General features: G+C 39.8%; 1 protein-coding gene across 4 annotated transcripts in view; it reads right to left on the bottom strand.

The window, feature by feature from the left end:
• Window positions 1-21,962, bottom strand: part of kcnq1.2 (potassium voltage-gated channel, KQT-like subfamily, member 1.2) — a 167,752-nt gene that overhangs the window by 131,397 nt on the left and 14,393 nt on the right. For 3 of the 4 annotated variants that reach the window (XM_084933942.1, XM_084933944.1, XM_084933945.1), the window contains exons 3-14: window positions 19,421-19,511; window positions 15,627-15,753; window positions 15,367-15,445; window positions 15,184-15,280; window positions 12,311-12,451; window positions 10,015-10,125; window positions 9,605-9,700; window positions 8,350-8,472; window positions 6,488-6,653; window positions 2,723-2,749; window positions 1,126-1,179; window positions 348-465 (exon numbers count right to left, since the gene is read on the bottom strand). In XM_084933942.1, coding sequence (XP_084790068.1) covers window positions 348-465; window positions 1,126-1,179; window positions 2,723-2,749; window positions 6,488-6,653; window positions 8,350-8,472; window positions 9,605-9,700; window positions 10,015-10,125; window positions 12,311-12,451; window positions 15,184-15,280; window positions 15,367-15,445; window positions 15,627-15,753; window positions 19,421-19,511 — 1,230 coding nt within the window. The remainder of the gene's footprint in view (window positions 1-347; window positions 466-1,125; window positions 1,180-2,722; window positions 2,750-6,487; window positions 6,654-8,349; window positions 8,473-9,604; window positions 9,701-10,014; window positions 10,126-12,310; window positions 12,452-15,183; window positions 15,281-15,366; window positions 15,446-15,626; window positions 15,754-19,420; window positions 19,512-21,962) is intronic. The other variant, XM_084933943.1, reaches the window with a different exon arrangement.

Raw genomic sequence — 21,962 nt, 5'->3', positions numbered from 1 at the left:
TGAGGGCATGTGACCACAAGCCGGCTGCTCCATAACGTGTTATGTAATCAGCTGAGAAGGATCTCTTTGACATTTCTCACAAGACTAAAGGGATAATCCCCTTTACACCACTACGTACCTGATATGGCCGTTGAGTCTCTTTAACCCTCAAGGGAGTTGGGAAAAAAACAAATACATTTAGAAAGCAGCTAGAGGGGCTCTCTGTTTTGACAAAAGGCCTTTCAGTTGAATGACCAATAGGAAAATCAGTATATTATAGATCAGTGAATAAAGGTCAGAGCTGGGTGATGGATGGGAAGAAAATGGGGCCTTAAGAAAAGAAGGAGGCGAAGCTCTCTGGGACTTACTGAGTTTTGTCAGTTACCACAGGCAGTGGAATATCCTCGCTCATGTCGTCTAGCTCATCGGTTAAGCTGTTGGCTCGGGAGATATCGATGGACGTGCTGTTATTAGGACTCCTCTTCACTGCAACGACAGAAATATAACATTTCAATTCAATTTAATTCATTTCAGTTTTATTTCTATTGTACAAAATCCCAACAAAAGACGACTCAAGGTGCTTTATATCCGGAAAAATAGAGAGAAAAGAATCAGACAACCACCTATGAGCAAGCACATGGTGTCAGTGGGAAGGAAAAACTCCCTTTTAACAGGAAGAAACCTCCGGCAGAACCAGGCTCAGGGAGGGGCGGAGCCATCTGCCATGACCGGGTAGGGGTGAGGGGAGTGTGATAGGACAGCAACTACATTTCCAGATACAATTTTATACACAGTTAACTAATACAAAAGGGATGTTTTTAAATGGGTCGAGTGAAAGGGTGTTGTTTTTTTTTTTAAAGGTTTTAAAGTTGTGAGTGGCTGTAGAGTGTGAAGATGTCACACACTGCGGTATCAAATGCATAATAACTCGCAACAACGCACGGACACTTTACCACAACACAGTTTGGCGTCTGTGAGTTCTAGTATGCGTCACACAGTAATAAAAGTACCTCGTGGGTTGATCGGAAAATGTATGATGTAAGATTTCATTGTAAGATTTCATTACAATATGAGACACACAGCATTGTGTTATGATTTAAGGCAGAGATACGAAGGGGTGAGAAAACTGAAAAAACTGAAAGGTACCTGGAGAGCCAGGACAGCTCAGAGTGAAAGATGACCAAGAATGTTGAGGAGGGCCTGAAGCCATGAAAATTAAACCAGAAGGGGAAGGGAGAAAAACAGAAGAAAGGGGGTAAAAATGAGACTTAAGAATATAAGAAATAAACACATTCATCATGCATTTAATGGCATTTCAAGAGCATACTTGCTACAGTACAGCAAAGGCGCTGCAGTTCTGAATGAACTTTAGAAAAGGATGCAAAAACACTTTTTGTGACAGTGTACAGTATTAATACAGGTTCAATAAATCAATCAAACATGTAGCAATTGTTTGAAATAATTGTCACAGACCAGCTAGGAGGAAAAGAAAATGTATAAGAGAAACAACATAACAAGAAGCTGAAATTGCAGTACTCTGTTTCAACAGTCTAGCCAGCTGGCTGCTGGTGCAGGCAAAAACAACAGCACAGAACATCATGTGTAGCAGGGTCTTGACCTGCAGTCAGGCTGTCAGCAGAGTTTGACGTGCCTCTCCTCCAAACCACCGAGCCTCTATTGTGATAAAGAATGGAGAGGCAAATCTTCGTCCAAGAACAGAATGACCATTCCAATTCAAGCAAAAGGCATTCAACCTCTCTTGTGTTCCATCATCGAGTTTGTTTGACATTGTCCAACGTGGAAACAGAGATATCCAGAGAGAGGGAGTGGAGAGAAGTGAGAGGAATAGATTCTACCCAGAGCCACTTTTAACAGCAACTTCACATCACTGAAGAAGACATTAACGGGCTTATTGGGTATGAAAACAAGACAGGGGTTTATTCACAATCTGGTTAATCTGCTCCGTCATTCTGAATGTTTTCGGTGAAGGCCGTGGTCCACAGGAAAAGGAGAAAAGGAGAGCGGAGTGCAGAAACAAGATTGCAATAGAAACAGAGTGAAAGTGCAGCCGATCCATTGAGAGATTCTCACAGACGGGGACTCGGGTGGGGCCAGACAGATAAGTGGAGCGATAAGCTGGACACTGACTAAATCAAACAATGACCAGTTTAGTTCTAACCACTAGAGCTCCACAATGGCAGCTTATCAACTCCACAACCCTGCTCCCTCCCTGCCTCTTTTCAGCGTCCCAGTCTGGGTCCCCACGGTCCCCAAGGCCCCTGTCCAGCCCCGTTCCTCGCCCATGATGTTGGCAGGGCACCCAGTAAAGAAAACAGGCGGGTCAACACGGGCCCAGTCTCTCTGCTTGGCTCTGGTTTGGTCTAGCTGAGCACAAAGGCTCAGCCAGCCAGCAAGTCTAATTAAAATACTGTCTGGGCCACATTACATAGACAGGCTAGCTAATGATTAACACAGGCAAGTGGAAGAAAAAGCACTATTTAGCCGGTGAAAGGTGCTACTGGTTACAGTGCAGTGATATTTATTGCATGTGCTCAGTTTTTTTGGTTGGTTTCTATAGAAATAATGAACATAGTGTGACATTTATTTGAATTCAGCACTGTAATGTAAAAGATTACACAACGGAAACTTCAGATATGGTGGCATCAACCACTGAACCAGCTTGCTTAAAGCACTTTGTTGACATTATCACATATGAGATGAAATGATCTGGTGGTATACTCACCTGATTGCCTGAGCATCCTGGTGATTCCTATAAAAAACAACAAGAAAATGCACAATCTGACTATGTTTTCAACTATTTTTCACACCTTCATCTTTTCCTTTCATGAAAAATGAGTAACTTGTGTTAAAAGTAAGCCAGATACAGCTGCAAATGTGCATTATTACTAGAAGGCAATATTACCCTGTAAATCTAGTTCCTGCTGCTAAGCATTTCACTTGTGGGTAAGGGAAGAGATACCCCATAGCGGCAACGGCAATAAACCATCAAAGTGAAATTGACCAACTTCCCAGAAAGCATGAGTATAAATTTATAATTCAAGTTCTTCAGTGCTGTAAATGTTAATGCGTGTATACACAGTTCTTTCAACACTGTTTTCACTTAGGATCATCAAGACGCCTCAGTGATTGGTGACATTTCTTAGCAACAACTACTGAATGACTGCGGGCAAATTATTTTTAAGAAATCCAGCCCGGTGCCAAGTTGAAAGAGTGTCGGTTAAAACAATAAAACAGCCCTGGTTTAGACAGTTGACATTGCAGATGTCTGTTTTATGGATGGATCTGAAGCAGAGATCATACAGTGCTGTGCTGTTTAAACTCAGACATTATAATTAGTGACAGCAGGCTGCAGACTTCGGCTTCTTTCAATGGTTTTATGTCATCCATAACTTGTTCCAATTCCGTTTTCCACTCCATAGTCTTGCAGTCTTTCATGTGTATCTATTTAGTATTATTTATTGTTTACACAGAGTATGCAAAACATTTAAATGCTTACTGGCCTGTAAATTTGCTTGGCTATGTGTAAATATGTGGATGGATGCTAAACAAATTTCTTAAATAACTTGTTTAATATCAACTTTGATTTGGTTGCTTTTAATCCCCACATACGTGCAGCCATATGTTTTTCCTTCATTATCTGAGATCCACCTAATTAAGCAGACAACTACGTATGTTTTCCTCTGTGCAGTTTGTTCTTCTAGCAATGGTCTCGCCTTTATGTCAAGTTTATGTCACTCCAGCTCCTTTTAAGATTCCATGCTTTGACAGGAAAAACTCATAAAGTGCATTTATTAACCTGGCGTCTGGGTCAGTTCATTTAGTGGGGTTGGCTTTTAACACAGGAAGCTAAACCACTTCTCTCTTTAACTAATTATCAATCATAAACTGTGTCTGTAGACCTGCATTTAAAGTAGACGTCCATATTGATATGAACTGGGCTGCAATGAACTGGGTGCCGCCGGGCCAGATTTTTCACTATGTGAATAATGAATAATAATGGCTTTGGTATGACCAAGGAATTACTAAAATGCAACTGGCATTACAACAAATTCCCACTTGTAACTTGCTGACAAGCTGGCGTTTTAAAGATTTTCCATTTAAGCCCACTGTGAATTTCTGTGGCCAGCGCAGGGGACAAGTGAAGCAGTAAAGAGCTTGTAACCATGACCTCTAATCACCACTGAAGCTGTAATGGCTTCCATATGGCTTACACCTGGTAGCCATCTTGGCTCTAAAGGGATCAGGATAGAGCCCCTGTTTACTATGTGAAAAGAAGGAACTAGTGCTGCTCAGATAAACCTCCTTCTATAATTATTGTAGCGCATATACAGGTATGTATATATTTACGTATCTACTCTATCTCCTCCTTGACGGGTAGGCAAATCTAAACGAAACTTTACACAAAAACATATTCAGTGATTATTAGCATCTAGATGTTTTGTTTGGTTTTTTTTGTTTTTTTTTTTAAAGATTTACGATAAATCTTCAAGCTTCTTCCCTGCGAATGCAATGTTACGTTCTCCATTTGAGTTTGTTTCACGGCACGCTAAACGTATGTTGCATAAATTCAAAATTTGTATTGGCGATAGAATTTTGTTCAAGTCACCACAACATAAAGATTTTTTTTTTTTTTTAAAGCACAACAGGCTTGGCATAAACCACCCACATGTTAGGTCGCTAACTAGCTAACGGTCACAGTTTATCAGAATCAGAATAATTTAATAATCCCTAATGAAATTTTGAAAATTGGTTTATGAACTGAGAGCACCAAGTTGTTATCTTTTGGAAGCAAGAGGCTCTAGAACAGCAGTCCCCAACCTTTTTTGCGCCACGGACCGGTTTATGCCCGACATTATTTTCACAGACCGGCCTTTAAGGTGTCGCGGATAAATACAACAAAATAAAACTAGTACCGGTACCGAAAAACAGAAGATTTATTCATAACACACGTGAAAAGACCCAGGAAAACCGAGTTAACGATAAAAACGATAACAAAATAACGCTGAAAACCGATAAAAACCCTGAAAACTATACATTTCACACCTGAGCCTCAACTCTCGCGGCCCGGTACCAAATGACTCACGGACCGGTACCGGTCCGAGGCCCCAGGGTTGGGGACCGCTGCTCTAGAAGACACAATATGATGATGATGATGATGATGATGACCACTACTTTTTAGCACTACCAATACAAAGCTTCACAATTATGAACAATGAGATGACTGTTATAATTTAACATTATTTAACATGTTCTTTTCTCATGCAGAGTGCAATTACTTACTAGCTGGCCACAAATGCTGCCATAAAAGCAATGCACATCATGAGGAACGACTGCTGAGCGGCAGTCGTTCCTCATGATGTGCATTGCTTTTATGGCAACTCTACTAGCCTTAAGATAAACATAAACCTTAAGGCTAGTAGAGTCTTCCTGCATCATGTTCCTGCATCTTCATGAAAATGTTGGTCCAGGGTCAGAATTGAAATGGACCAATCACATTGTTGTGATATAATTTTGTGGCCAGCCAGTAAGTCTAATTTCTGGAAGAAATAGTAAACATTTTAAGTGTTTTATTTATTAATTTATACAATATAATAAATATATTATCAAGTTATGTTTGCTGTTGGTGAAATTTAGGTTACTCATATTAGTTTGCTTGTTTATAAAAGCATTAGATAACTTCTTGGCTACCTGTTAATTAAATGTTATCTAAACGCTCAGACAACATCACTGGCTAGTTGTAATGCTAACCCTGAATTAACATCCTTATGATAACATAGGAGCAACAGCAACATGGCAATATCAGATTGCATTCATTTGCATGCAACATTTTATTTACAATATTTATTATCACAGCTATTCAAAATAAGCTGGACCACACCAACAGTTAATAGCTCTAAACTACCATAAGTATCATAAATAATAATCATGGTGTTCATGGTGTTATTTTGGCCACTTGAAAGTCCTGAAATCCCTTTGCAATTCTCAGCACGCATCATTTCATCAAACAAAATTGCATTAAGGAGAGCTTTATTATTGTATTTATCCACATTATCAAATGTTCTCTACATGACTCAACTTTATTCCAAGTTGGCTGCGGAGCAAATATAGCTTCACAAGATATTAAATGTAATTCTTCTAAACACCTTCTCAGAACAGCAGTCTAAGGTGTTAGGCTTAAAACAAAAATTCCCTTGTTAAGAGATCCGAAACTGAGTCAGTCTGATCAAAGAGTAATCAAAACGAGGCGCTGAGTCTTCACGTGTTATCTTGGCTAGCTCACAGATTTTAGACCGATTTCTTGGAAGAAAGGCATTTTACAGAGGTTAGCCATTTTTCTTAGAAAAACCTTGCCGCACAGAGTGAAGATCAAATTTAGCACATCAAAAATTAGGGAGTGACAATAACCCGTGATGTCTATTTGAAATGAATTAAATTTGTCAGTGCACATTACAGTAACACAAGAGACGTGGTCCTCTAAGTATATTACCTTCCACAGTTCCCCTTGGCTCTTCACGGAAAAACGAGACGTCCTTCTTCTCCGCAGAGTCATCAATGTGATCATAGGTGATCTGGGGGATCGACACAGCTCTCTCTGAACCGACACCCATAGAACCATTTCCTCGGCACTTCGTTTTCCTCTTGTTCAACTTTTTCTGACAGACAGAAGAGAACAAGCAGGAAATGAGAAAGAAACAATGGTAACTGCATTTCTAAAAAGTATTTAAAGAATTGCAACATTTTTGACATGTGGTTCACGCTGTATGCTGAAATGCTTTTTCGACAATGGACCAAAATAATGCCACGGAAATAATGTCATCAACACAGCCTTATATTTAAGCCATTGTTGTTATGCATCATTACCGTAATTAATTCCTTCTTGGGTACAAATGAGATAAGTGATACCTGTTTAATCACAGTTGAGTGAAGTAAGAGCTATATTTTATGTGAGTCAGTGAGTTTGTGAGAACCTAATTGGTGCCCAAGTCCATTCCACAGACCAACTGACCCACATCAACATTATTGACATGGCCTTTTATACAAACTAAATTATTTGGACTCAGTGCATCAGAATTTGGCATTTCCCAAGTAGCCAACAGTTGAATCCAAATGTTTGAAGCAGTCATTAGGAGAGCGGGAAGCTTTGTTGGGTGTTGAAAGACTAAAGAGAAAAAAAGAGAAGACAAACCGTAAAGAGAATGTGCAGCTAACAGCAGGGTTAAGATATAGAAATCTAAAGTAACGGACGCGGGAAGGAGAGTGAGAGGGGAAAAAAACTGTTAGCAAGGAAGTGAAAAAAAACAACAACAAAAAACAGAAAGGTGAAAATTCTCAGAGAGAGGAGACAGGAAGAGCCGGGATGAGAAAGGAAAAGAGCAAAATAAAATGTGCTCAACAGGGAGACGGAGAAAAAAAAGCAGGGATCTTGAAAGAGAGAAAGGGGAGAGGGAGGAAAGACAGAGAAGAAAGTCACATGCTGCAACAGAAAAGAGCGGAAGAAGCCTTCATTCTCCCGAATGCATGTGGGTTCAATGCTACACAAAGATTTTTTTGTTGTTGTTCTACTAGACAAAGGTTTACTCCCATGAGAAAGGCGGTGGTGACATCATCTCAACTGACTGAGTCTTTGTCCAGGAGAGACAAAGGCCTCGAGTCATCCTGGTGGAGTCAGGCCTTTAAGGGGAAAAGGGGCTGTTGTGTGTGTGTCTGTGTGTATTTGTGTTTTGTGCGCATTGTGTCCTTACATGTGTGTGTTTGTTTGTGGGAACTCGGCCTCCCCTTTTATTCTGTACGGCTTTTGGAGCAATATAGCTAATATTGTTGCAGAAGGTGAACTACACAAGGAGACAATGGAGTGTGGGCCACACGTATGCAAATCAGGGTATCGCAGTTTAACGGCTTTTTCCAACTGCACTGTCAGCAAGTACAGTCCATATGCTGGCATTTTGAGTTCAAAGGGTTAAATTGTTATGTCAAAAAAAAAATCTAATTTTTGAGAAACACTAAAAATTCTTATCAGAATTCCAAAGTCGGACAACGCCACACGGGAATGATCAAACACACCGTCACGATATTTTCAGGGTGGGGTTCGCAGCCTGTTTTGTATAGATCAAAGTCAAGAGACACAATACGCAATTGATAAGAAAGAAAAGGATTCAGATGCGGAGGGGAAAAGGTCAGGCTGGATTCAAAGCAGGACATCACAAGACTGGTACCTTTTTCCCCCCACAAAGACATACTTAGCGTTTAAAGGCCGGCCTTAAATGCCTTTTGAGAAAAGCAAATCAATCACAACGGAAAAATCTACATAACTATTCAACAGCTTTGGCTTCAGTAAAGGTAAGCGATTACCGAAAAGTTCCGTTTCCTTCTGTCAGATTCTGCGGCAGCAACGCCCTCTGGAGTCAGGACGTACATTTTCCACGTAGCTGCAGAGCCGTTTGGTTTCTCCGCTGCATAGCACCTCCACAGTGTCTAAGAAAGGCAATACAGGACAAACCACAGACGTGTTGGTCAGTGAAATATTTCTGTAAAACTGAATTACATTTAAAATACCCCAGCCTATGGATGGAAAACTCTCCATTATAGTTATGATGATATGGTCTGAAATTAATTTAAAGGTTATTCAAACACCTCAACTATAAATCCTTCATTAGCTATACTTGCCTTATTCTATTCAGCAAAATGTACACTTTTTTTTTTAAAGGTCACTTCAGTCACTATTTGTAACATTTTTAGTCTTTACTTTTTAGTGTTTGTAACGTTGGCCTCACTAAGTTTTATCCAGGGCCACCACTGGCCTGTTGTCCTGTGCAGTTTAAGAAATCTGGCTGTAGAGGCTCGTGGAGATTCATCCCACAGCTGCCAGTTGGGCAGGTTCCACCCTGGACAGGCCAGCGGGCCTTTGCACTGCAAGCAAAGGCCTCGACTGAAGCTAACTGGCATCTATTGTGAATAAGCTTTAACTGAACAATGTTACTTTCCTTTATGCTGTTTTTATTAATGGTATCAGGACTTAAATTTAAAGGAGTGTATATTTAATTTCATCTATTTATGCCAGACACAGAGGACATTTGTCTTCCACTAAATCACTGTATCTGACCCAGTTTGTAATGATTTGATTATGCAAAACTTGAGTATGTGTACTGATTATTTTATCATTCTTTAATCATATAAATAAATTTTTGCTTTATAGCATAAAACATATGATCATTTCAAAATTGCTTCTGGGGGCATTTATCCTTTTTCTTTTTACAACAGGAAAGGCGGGAAAGAGAACAAAGAAACAACATGGAGGAAACAACCCGATGTGGCATCAAACCCAGGCTCCTGCAATAACCTGTCAGCATACGTGTTGCCCAGGCAACTTAAAGAAAAGCTTAATTTATTAGAAGCGTAATCAAAACATTCTCAATTCAGTTTCAATTTTATTTGTATAGCATGACACCATAACAACAGTCGCCTTAAGACGCTTTATATCGTAAGATAAAGACCCTGCAAATATTCTGCACAAAACATTGATACATTCTGTGCTTTCCAGTGTTTGTTTGTTTTTGTTTTTTACAAAAGAAAAATGCATTTCTAACACTGGGAGTTCGGGATTTACCTGGATAAGGGCAACTGCAGCAGGGATCTGTCTATTGAAGTGTTTCTGCCTCTGCTTCTGTTGGACTTTCAGGGCAAAACCTGAACCCAGGATACCCTGATCAAAGAGAAATACATTTTACTTTGTTACTGTCCAGACTGCAAGAATATGAAAAAGTGAACTTTTACTGTAGAATTAAGGAAAGTATATACAAAATCTCCCAGAATAAATAATACATTTTTTATCATTAGGTTTGCTCAGTATATAGTCTTCAATGACACATCAAAGAGAACAGTGAATAAACTGAAAAAGAGCAAGCTTGATCCAAACATGTTGTAATAAGGTTTGGTATAAATGAAACATTAAAAAAATGATCTCCTTAAAGCTGAACTCGTGGATTTCATATGAATTAAACTGAAAACTTTATTTACAGCAGGTAGAGCGAAGAAGGAGATAGCGAAGACACTGAAGCAGGAGGCGATGGCCTTTCCTATCCAGGTTTGAGGAATTTTGTCTCCATAGCCGATTGTGGTGACGGTGACCTAAAGACAAAGAGTGGATGAGGTGCCTCTTATGATATATAAAGTGTACGTAAACTTGCATATGATAGTTCTATGGAAGAAAAAAAAAAAAAAAAAAAAAAAAAAAAAAATCACACAGTGATCAAAGCCCTTCACCGATGAGGCAAGAAACGAAGAGTGTAATAAATGATATCACATCTTATGCAGTGTAATTACAGTGTTTAGAGGTGTCAGGGTTAAAGAATAACTGTCAAAGCTTTTAATTCAATAGCTTTGGGGTTTTTTCTTTGTAGATTTGTACTGAATTCCTATTTCAACATTAAAGATCACACTCTTTTTTTTTTTTTTTTAAATAAACTGCCAGTGTAATGAAAATGTTAGTCAATGCGGAGCCCTCGAGGCTTTACCCCTGCAGTCTATAAGGGGAATTAGACGATAAAGAAAAAGTTCATCAGCCGACCTGGATTTGCTCCACCACTGTCAACGATGGCTGGGGCATTTGAGGCTCTTGCTCCTCAAAGGGAATAAGATTCCCAACCACTAATCCCCAGTGAGTGTAGGAATTTGCTAGGGTGAGGAGGAAAAACAAATACCTCTTGCATTTGCATGTACACCCATTCTGAAAGCAGAGCCAATTGTGACACATTCAGTACACACTTTAGCTTACTGTGAGTGCCTGCGGGGTATCGGCGCGTGAGCTGCCGCTGAGCACTAATACAAAGAGGCTGATGTAAGGTGAGATTCTTTAAAGAGCTTTGAGAGCCAAAGAAAAAAGAAAAAGAAGAAGGAGCAGAGGTGGGAAGGGCGGGTGGGTGTATGTTGGGAGTGAGTGGAGTGGTGGGGGATTTAATCCCTCATCCACAAATCCGATGACTAAACAATGTCCTCCTGACATCAGAGTGGACTGGTCTGCTCAAAAACACCCATTTCATTCAGTATGTAGGGTTTAGGGGCAAAAACCACATCGTGCCTACAAAAAGGTCCCAGACCTATCACTCATACATGCTTACATGAAAGGTAGTGTGCATTCTATATGTGTGATCACACCCAGTTATTTCTACATATGCACCATTCCTGTATCTACAAGCATGCCAGTTTGCCTTTTTATCGCCAGTGAGATTGGCAAAGTCGCCCTTTGAATAAAAGCCCCATTACCTAACCATCAACTGAAAAAAAAGACAAAGAACAGAGAAGGTGAGGGAGGGAGGTAGAGAAGGGGATATGAATCATGGCATTGGCTTGTCCTCCAGCTGCGCTGTGCACCTGCACATCCGAATGTGAAAATCATGCCAAGCGAAGGAATACTCTGTGAGAGCGAGAGCTTAGCTCCAATCAGTGCAATCGCATTTCAGCAGACGCATGCACAAGAGCTGAGCAAAAGCTTACTAAACTGGTGAGAAAAGATATCGTTACACTCGAGTTTACAGTCTCGAGAACACAAAAAAGGTGCAAATCCTCGAGCGCGATTCTTTTCTTTTCCCCTTTTTTTGCATTGTGAACAAAGCAACACAAATAACCGCTTCCACGGAGCAGTTAGAAGCGGTGTGACCTCTCTAACCCTCGTTACATAAAGGTAGCAATCCCGCAATTAAAGTTTTAATTAAGGGAACTGACACTTTGTGTTGGTGCTCTAAAAGTTCTTTGAGTCAGAGATCCCAGAGGTGAATGGTTTATTACCCGTCTCTTTGTGGCATACTGATCCCCTGCACAAGGCTGCCATAGGTTTCTCATTACTCTGCGCTTTCAATTCAAATGTTTAATTAACTGCTCTGGAAACCTGAGCCTCCACACAGAGGAGAATGGGCAAATCCAGCTCCACGCACGAAAAACATAAACACACCTGTCTCTGTGTCAAGTGTTACAGCAACACATGCATACTATCCGATGAGGAGAATAAAAACACAAGGGGGAGAAATAATAAGTCCACCCAGGGTGGTCAGCCATCTCCGTTTCCCAGCTAGGACTCGAGTGGGCATTGTACAGATAATTGGTTTCAGCTCTTTATTGAGAAGAATCTCATTTGACGTGCACGTTTTGTAGCCTTTTAAATTTGCAAGCGAAATTTGCAAATTCATGTGGCATTCAAGGATCCCACTAATATATGCATTTTGAACAATATTAAAAAAGGGCACAAGGATATATGCCCAGCATCAGTGAGGGACTTTCTTTTGCACAAAGTATTTGTCTTCTCTTTTAGTTGCCTTACCACACCCCACCAGAGGGCATCTGCGTAGCTGGAGAAGCCCGTTTTGCCCTCCTCATCTACAGCATCTTTCTCCGCCAGGTAGACAAAGTAGGAGGAAAAGATCAGGCCCAAAAAGCCAATGTACAAGGTGGTAATCAGCTCCTGAAATAAAACAACATTTGACCAAAGATCAGACTATGAAAATCTAATATGGAAGACTTACCATGGTATCCAGAACTCGACTCTGATTGTGCCTCGAGGCAGTTTTTGACTCCACATATAGCTGGAGATCCTTGTGAGTGCCAAAGCTAAATTCTGGGCTGCAAAAAGGTTTAAGATATGCTTTTTTAATGGCATCACATTAAATGTATTCTAACGATCTAGCTCCGTCGCTTTCAAAAGACATCAGTGTTTCACAATGACCAGTGAGTCACAGAACTGCTGCTGGCCGACATAAGCAAGTCAGCCTACACATGTCAGGCTAGTTTACCCCAAATGATTTTGTGGGTCTTTTTGGCATACATAAAGAGATCAGTTTCACGTCTCACTATGAGATGAGAGAATTTCTGCACAAACTGGGATTGCCATTTTCTGCTCACAGGCTTCGCTAAAGAAATAATAGAGTGGATCATGTACATAGTGCACCTCATTCTCTGAAGAGATCAAATACAATCTTCAATTCAAGCCTCCCTAAAACTAAACTGTCATGATAGGTGACTCAAGTATATGTGGTAAGTTGTACATATATATGATTCATGTTTCAATTATTATGCAACGGCCAGAAGTGGAGGCGTGTCCCCATTAGTTACAGATTTTAAAGGCTTCCAAGTCACCACATATGACAAACAATGTATGGGGTATTAGTTACCTTTTATTGGGCAAGGAACAATATGTGTGACTTAAATAAACATCAAAATTGACCTCCCTGTGAGTCATTGTGAAGTTGTAGAACCACATGGACTTAATCAACAAAGATCAGGTTATGTGACAGATGGTGACATTATTCAAAAGTTCTTCTAAATGTTGAGATACATGTTGTTTGTGTTGGATTTCTAGAAACTAGGGAAATGTATGGCAAAAAATGGTGGCATCATATGCGATCATATGCCTTGTTCACCTTAAACTAGCAAGTGATGGCAAGTCGATTTTTTACACATGCACCAGATGCATGTAGTGAGCCATATTTGTGATAATTCTAAAAGAAAAGACCTATTATATATAGTAAGAGTAATGAATTTTATATCGAATTTTCACACAAACTCATAAATCATCCACTGAGCAATTTAACCCATTTGTAGACATGTTCAGACTAGAAATACTAGAATATGTGATTCTGTTTGTTTTGTGATCTTACAGCAGTTTTTATTAAACTTAAATTGCATATGTTGGTGTTCACTTTTATTAAGTTTTATTTCTGCTAAAATGATTTTAGTGAGTCAATATTTGTAATTTATTTCGTCTTGATTGAATTTTGTATAAGAAAAAAATAAGGGGTACCACCAATAGTTAGAATGCTATATTTTTTACTTCTTGTTATATATTTACAATTTCCATGTCAATATACAAGTTCATGTTTGGAATTTTGATTTCTGTTTAAGGGGGGTGTACAGGTCTTTCTGGAGGTGTGGTCCTAAACTTTTGATCAGCTGTAAAACAGCCTGTTTCAATTTAAGCATTGTTTTCAATAAAATGCATGCTCAAAATAACATTTTGTCTCACTCTTTTTTCTTCTTGTTGCATGTTGAAGCTCTACTTGGAACCTTGTTAAGATCTAACCAAGCAAAATGTGATTTTTTTTGCCATCTTTCAAGTGTTCTTGAACTTTTGATCGGGACTGTATTTGGTTTTCAGCAGGTCTAAACGTCACTGCTATGGTTTTCCTTCAAATATGACTGGATAATGACTAATGGAAAATGTACTAATTTCTTTTGCAACTGTCAACTTGGCTTTTTCTTTTTTTTAAATATAAGTCAGCCCATCAAGTACCATGCCATAGCACAACCTATACTGGGCTATATATACACATGCTCAGCTCAGCAAATTACCTTAAATTAACTCACCAGGAACTGTTGCCTGTGACTATACAGGACTGAACCTGATCTGTACTTGATGTACAAAAATGATTATTTAAATGTACCTGTTTTTTGCCATGGCTTTTTGAGCCTAAACCTATCCCCCTAAAAAAACAATGGTAAATAAATTCATAAATATGATTAAATGAAGTGCAAAAATCAGAGATAGCAGTCTGAGCATAGATCCCATCAGCTTCTTCACATTACAAAGTGTTTCCACTAAACAGAGCATATCATTTAATAAGGCGATCATCTGACAACAGGGAGATGGCACCAAATCACATTAGGCTCAGTTTGGCTACATCTTAAATGTATTTTTATGATTCTCTGCACACAATCCTCACCGATAAGCCCTTCTCCTCTTATGCATCAAAGAGGTATGAACGTCAGGTTTGACCACAACCTAGGAACTTGGTGTACTTGAAGGATTAAGAAGAGAACATTACATCATCTGACTTCACTGTGTATCGGCCTGAGAAAGAACTAAAACAAGTGTAGCAGAATGAAAAAAAAGAGAGCGCAGCCAACCTTGACAACTTCTGTTCTTCTCCTTATAAAGCCAGGTTTACTCTGATTGTTTTATGCACCTCTGTGCATTGGACTTGTTGTCATAAGCAGTAAATGTTACTGTGAGTACGTCAACTAGCGTGTCTGTTGCTCTGTATAAGCACAATTAAGGCCTGTGCATTTACTGTTATATCTTCTGTTGATTGGCCGTTATGTGTTAAAGTGATTTAAACAATCACAATTAAAATGAATAAATAACAACATACAGGCAGATTTGTGGAGCTAATATATTTAGCTAGATTCTTCTTATCTTACCTGTCGATGAATAAAGACTACAGACCCCAGCAGCCTCCACGTTCCTCCCTGACGGTCCACGTGCAGCATACGCAGGATTTGAAGAAAGCGGATGCCTCTGCAACACACAACATCATCTCAGCTGTTTCATCCCACTATAGCTATGAGCACATGTTAAAATGCAGAAGAAAATCACTGCTCTACCTGATGGCAGATGTTGCAAACACTTGGCCGTTTGACCCCACACCAAGCACAATGATTGAGGCGATGACCACTATTAAATCTGTGAGAAAGACATAAAAAAAGAAGGAGAAAAAAAACCCCACAACCAAATAAGGGCTACAATTATTTTTAGTTTCATACAAAAGTGAAGTCTTGCTGGAATTATCTGAGATGTTCATCTACAAATATACTTTATTGCATGTGTTGTATTAAATGAGAACAAAGGAAAAAGCCAGGTGCACCTATGATTGATATGGGTTTCCTGATAAAGCGGAGGCGTCCTTTGATGCCTGCATATTTGCTGCGGCAGCCTGCCGACCACAGCCGGACCACATACTCCGTGCCAAAGAACAGCACCAACACAATCTCCTGCGGAGAACAATGCAAACACGGATTCAGGGTTACGTTAATCCATTGGTACATAGACTATAACTTTGAAACACATGCAGGATGTGGAAGTAGATACGTTATCTTTTTGTTTTTTTAAATCACTGATGCTTTGCTATGCATTACCACTAATTTAATAGCATTAAAGCTATTTTAATCAATCACCAAGATTTACAGCATTGATATGAGTGGGTAATGACAGGTGCATGAGACAGAAGAAAAGAGACACAGAGCCGGTCTAGAAGGACCAAATGAGGCCACCCAGGAGTAAAGATGGAGGTTGACAACACAGCTGATAACAGCTCATACATGAGGCAGGGTCAATGGCTAAGTGATTAAAGCCACAGGATGAAAAACCATTAAGTAAGAAAGCTTTAAAAAAAATCACCAAATAACCACTTCAGTATTAGTTGCAATCATGTGCACCTGCATATCTGCATTGTGTCATTGTGTACTTGTTTCGTAACACATGCACGCAAGTGTGGAGTCACAGATGAATCGGCTTCAACTGACGTGAGATCATTTTCCTGGCCACCGAGTATCCATAATACTCAGCTACCTTACTGTCAGGACCTATGGGCGATGTGGGTGGTCAATTCATTGAGTTCAGTTGCTTAAACTGGCTGCTCCCTGACCACCCCTTGTATGAAACTTAATACCATGAGCCCTGCTGCAATAACCCAGCACCACAAGACTTCAAAACAATGACCTGTCAATCATGCCAGACTCTATCTCGGCTGAAGAAGTGTCGCTCTAATATTAAACAAAAGCCTTTTCTCTTTTCTGTCTTTCTTTTTTCGCTTCTCTAAATTATCTGTTTACTCATTATCGCCACTCGAATATGTTTACAACTTTCATTTTTACGCCTGAGTCGTCCGGCCCCTGGGAATCCTGCGCTTCTCATTCATCTGCATGAATTGCACATTTTCTGTCACTGAGTTAAAGACAAAGAAAGAAGCCGCTAAGGAGGCATAATTGACAGAGACGGGGAGAAATGGTCCAGCAAATCTCTATAACATAGCCTGATAATCAGACTGAATAACCTTTTTGCTTTCGCTGCATTCATTCGGTGAAACCAAACAAATCGGAGACGTGGGCAGGCATTCAGATGTCTCTAACCAGTCTGCCTGTTACATCCATTTCAGCTGAACTTTCTCCAGCAAACTGTAGGAGTTTTTTGTTTGTGTTAGGACAGAAACAGATTATATTCCATGCCCCCCGTGCTTTGTAGTTTTGACAGCAGATCAGGCTGTATTTTTGTATGCTGGACTACAAAGTTAGTAGTTGCAGGACATCCTGAAAACCAAGTCTTAAACATTCATTCAGTCATTTAATAATACCTAACACCCAACACAAAACAGCCTACAGAATACCAGTTTATTGAGCTTAGTAATTATGGTAGCTAGGTAAAATCTGAAAGTCAAAGGTACGCATGAATTTGGGAAATTTAAAGGGATTAGTCACAATAATGCCATAAAATAGGTCACCCAGATGTTGGGGGTATTTTGTACGTGAATCCTAAACTGGCAACTATGTGTTTACTGAAAACAGCTGCCTATTGGTGCAGCGATAATCTCATCAAGCCAGACAAAGATGAAGCTCATTCAAAGACCCACTCGGGAATTACAGTATCACATGAAAATGTGATTAGATCGCTTCATCGTTGCGTCTCACATTGCACGAGAGGCTTATGTATATCAACACACACTCGTGGGCCCATCAGCTCAAACTGAAAATGCCTTCTCTGAGTTATTTGACATGCCATACATAAGTTTATTATATCAAATGGATTTTTTTATTTCTTCTAATTTGCAAACTATGCTCATGAATATTGAAATAACCATAACCACATGACAAAATGACACCATGTCAGCAATTTACTCTTGCCAACTGAGTTTGTTCTTTCAGTCTACAAATACCATGTTGCCGTCAGTTGCATAATTGATGCCACTGCTCCCACAAGTGTCATTTAAAGTTTATATATTAGTTTACCAAACCTCTCATTAAATCTCAATTGCATTCTTTAGAAATGTCCTGAATATGTCATTTAGGCCATGACCCAGAGGTCCCTCTTTTTCTTTGACCATAAACTGGGGACGTCATGGAGGTTTTTGGTCAGGTGGGGGGGAATTTGGAAGTGATGGTGCCCAATAATAGCTCATTAACATCAACGAGCGTGTACGTTCCCCCTGTGCCTCCTGCTTAGCCTGGTCAGCTTTACTTTGGCAGCTGCTTTGAAGGCCAAATATCCTCAAGGACTAATGTCCCCTCTGCCATCCAGAATAAGCAGCTTGTGATTCACGGATGTTAGGTAACCTTGAACTTTCTAAGTATAGTTACTATGACCAGTACGTGCCACCGTGACACCAGTCTGAGCTTTGCCTCCACACCCGCCCTCAAACACACTTGCACGTGCACCCACATGCAAGCACACAGAAAACAGATAAGGCTTTATCTTATCTCAGTATTAGCACTGAGCCATTATACACTCATACAAATGCACAAACACACAACCAGGTGCACAAACAAACAGGGTTAAAAAAAAGATTTAAAAAATATAGATATATATTTTTCATTTTTGATTGAAACAAAAAAAATTTAAGGTGAATGAAGGGAAGGACTGAGAGACAGGGAGACTCAGATTTAAAGAAAATCTGTCTCTTCTTGATAAAAATAAATGAATAACTGTGATAGTAAGTCTTCAAAGTTTATAGAACATAGTGTCCACTATGTTCTCTGATTGCAGCAGGACCCAGGAGGTGGTGCGTTGTGTATCTGTGAAGCCTTTGTATATGTGCAAACCGGGTGTGAGCATGCAGTAGCTGTGTGTGCGCCGATGTTCACAGTGTGCTAGAAGGAGACAGATGATCCGGCCTCTTTGTAGAGTTTCCAAACAGAAGCAATAATTTTCGCTACCTGCTGTAGTCCCCCGATTTATTGCATCACTTAGCAGCCTTAATAGCCTAATAAGCCACAAAAAAAGGCAATCCACCAGCATGTATCAACAAATACAGTCTCTGTGGAGCCACATGATTCCACATAACAAGTGTCTTAACTGTAGGTTCAAAAGACACATGTTACTGCACGGGCTTTCAGATGAACGCCGTACAAGATGATGAGTGTGTTTCGTGGTATTTTCAATAAATGAAAGTGATTATTCTTTCTAAGTGCCATAATATCAGACTGAGCTATAAGATGGCGGTTAAAATCTCTCACAGCTACAATCTTATATCGCCATCATGTGGACAACTCAAGGTACTGCTTGCTTTACACCACTCGCCAGATATTATATATACAAACACTAGCTAAAGATAAAGAAAAGAAATGCAAGTTTATATTTTAAATATGTTTTATAGACCAACACTATAATGTATGTGTATGCAAGAGGTTTAATGTAAGGTATGGATTTCTCCTCTGCAGTCACCTATGTGCCCGTGGGCTGGGTTCGGATCTGTTGCTAAGGTATTTAACAGCCTGCAGCTCATTTATTACAGACATGCTTTGCTGGTTTTTCTGATGAACCATTGCACAATCACAAAAAATGATTTGGGTAATTACCATAACTGTTATTTTAGGGCTGTTGTGGCATAAGCCTTCCATTTGATGGTGAACACTGCTAAAGGTTTCGTTTAGGTGCATCACTACTCACCATCCAGAAGAGGGTACCCGTGGCAAAGTCAGCATATTGTTCTATCGTGGACAGCACACTGAAGATTAGACACACCAGGACCATGACGAAGCTGCAGAGAGAGACACAGCACATCCAGTCCATTACCACCACTCACCACATATCACTAAGCATCGTATTACGATGCAGTAAAACAACACAACGCAGTGAATATATTAAGGCTTTGTATAACTCTGACCTGAATATATTTCTCCTCATTGCATTTCATTTTCTTCTAGTGCATTTCAAAAATACACGACTGAAGAACTTGGTCACATTTGGTGGCTGTGGCTCACAAGGAATGGGTAATCTAGCATTCAGCCAACCACTCTACCAACCAATCATGTGAGCGCGTGTGCAAACGTTAAACAAAGTGCTAAGGTACAGAAAAAGTGCTTGGACGAATGCATGTGTGAGAATAAGGCTTGTAAAAAGTGCCATGATTGCTCAGTTAGATTACAAAAGCACTCTATAAGTACCAGTTCGTTTTACCATTTGGTTGTACAGAAGTAAAATGCAGAGCATGCAAACATTTGATAGAACTACAAAGTAAAAATGTAGAAAATAACACATTTTTGAAGTTTTTATGAATAAAATATAAAAACGACAGCAGGATCTAAAACTATGATTAAAGGGGAACTGTAACACAGTCAGAAAAATGTTGAATATGCTTACATATATCGCCTTGACATCTATGGATTCATAGCAACAATCAATAAATACATTTTGTTACAAAACAAGTTGTACAGCACCCAGTTACTGTACAAAGTTTAAGGCACTTAAGGTGTTTTTCGTCACTCTGTTTAAATGAACAGCTGACAGGATGTTTCCACATTGCCTAGCAACTGTGAAACATTCCGACGAGACAGTCCATCTGTCCGTGTACATACATCGTCTACAAATACAGGTCTGTGAGCTGAACATCCACCAGGCACACGACTACATGAGGACGAGAAAGGTGGATGGGGGTTAAAGTGACAGTGAAGGGAGAAAGCAAAGGAGTCAAACAGGGCGAGGAACGGTAGCGCCGCAACTTGTGATTAGCATTTTAATGAGCAATTCACCTGCAGATTTTTATCTTCGTCAGAAAAAAAGTAAACATTTCCCTTCTTCAAATCGTCACAAAGCCCAAGTTGGCATATTCAATTTGGTTTATTTGACTGAGCAACATTTCAGTGACATTTTATGGATAATAGAAGTAAAAGAGCCTCATAAAAGTCTGGTTTTCTCCTCTAATCAGGTCAATATTATTTATACAGCTCATATCAAAAGTCATCTCAAGGTGCTTTACAATATGATAGAAAGACCTTACAATATTAGAATGAGAACTCAAACAAGCACTTGGTAAAAGCAGAGAAGAAGTGGTCCCTTTTTAGCAGGAGATCTCTGGCTAAAGTAGGCTCACCGAGAGCCAATCCATAGGCCACAGGAGTGAGGAGAGAGGGTAGCAGAGAGAGATGACAAAAAATGTAATGAATAAAAAGCAGAGGTAAGGGGAATGAAAATGGAATACAATGAAACAAAACAAAAACAAAAAAAGTCTTGCTCATTAATGGAAAAATATTTTTCAATGAACCACTCGTTTTTTTTAACTCTTTAAAACACTAGAAAGTAATAATGACCTCAAACACACCGCTAAAAGCCATTTGAATATGTTTTTTTATTTTACACTACTACTAAAAGGTCCATCCATCCATTTTCTTCCGCATATCTGGGCCCGGGTCGCAGGGGCAGCAGTCCAAGCAGAGAAGCCCAGACCTCCCTCGCCCCAGCCACCTCCTCCAGCTTATCCGGGGGAACACCAAGGCGTTCCCAGGCTAGCCGAGAGATATAATCTCTAAGGGAGAGGCCAGCCACCCTTCGGAGGAAGCTCATTTCCGCCGCTTGTATTCGCGATCTCGTTCTTTCGGTCACTACCCACAGCTCGTGGCCATAGGTGAGGGTAGGGGCGTAGGTCGACCGGTAAATTGAGAGCTTCACTTTTACACTCAGCTCTCTCTTCACCACAACAGACCAGTACAGCGTCTGCATCACTGCGGCCGCTGCACCAATCCGTCTGTCGATCTCCGGCTCCCTTCTCCCATCACTCGTGAACAAGACCCCGAGATACTTGAACTCCTCCACTTGAGGCAGGGTCTCGTCTTTACTAAATTTATAGTTACTAAAAATTTCCTCCTTTAACCTCCTCACCCATTTATTTACATATTCATTTATTAAATTCAGAAATTTTTTTTTGCATTTTCTTTACTGAACCTCCAGCACCGAAAGTGTGGCTGGTTGTTTGAATTTTTACCAGCCAGAAATAATCCTTGATACATATAAGAGCTTTTCCATTACACTCTATTAATGTTCATCATAAAATTCACTTAAAAACACACACTTCTAAGCGGTGTGTGTGGTTGCATTAAGATTTTGTACACCACAATCTGGATTACACGCCATATGCTGGAAGGGTTATTTTAATCATCTAAATGCACCATATATACAGCAGTACATAGTATAAGGCAGCATATACTTTACTAAG

The sequence above is a fragment of the Perissodus microlepis genome, chromosome 7 (assembly GCF_051167445.1).
Source record: "Perissodus microlepis isolate ML-2025 ecotype Zambia chromosome 7, ASM5116744v1, whole genome shotgun sequence".
Classification (NCBI taxonomy): Eukaryota; Metazoa; Chordata; class Actinopteri; order Cichliformes; family Cichlidae; genus Perissodus; species Perissodus microlepis.
This window is presented reverse-complemented; position numbering and strand designations above follow the sequence as displayed.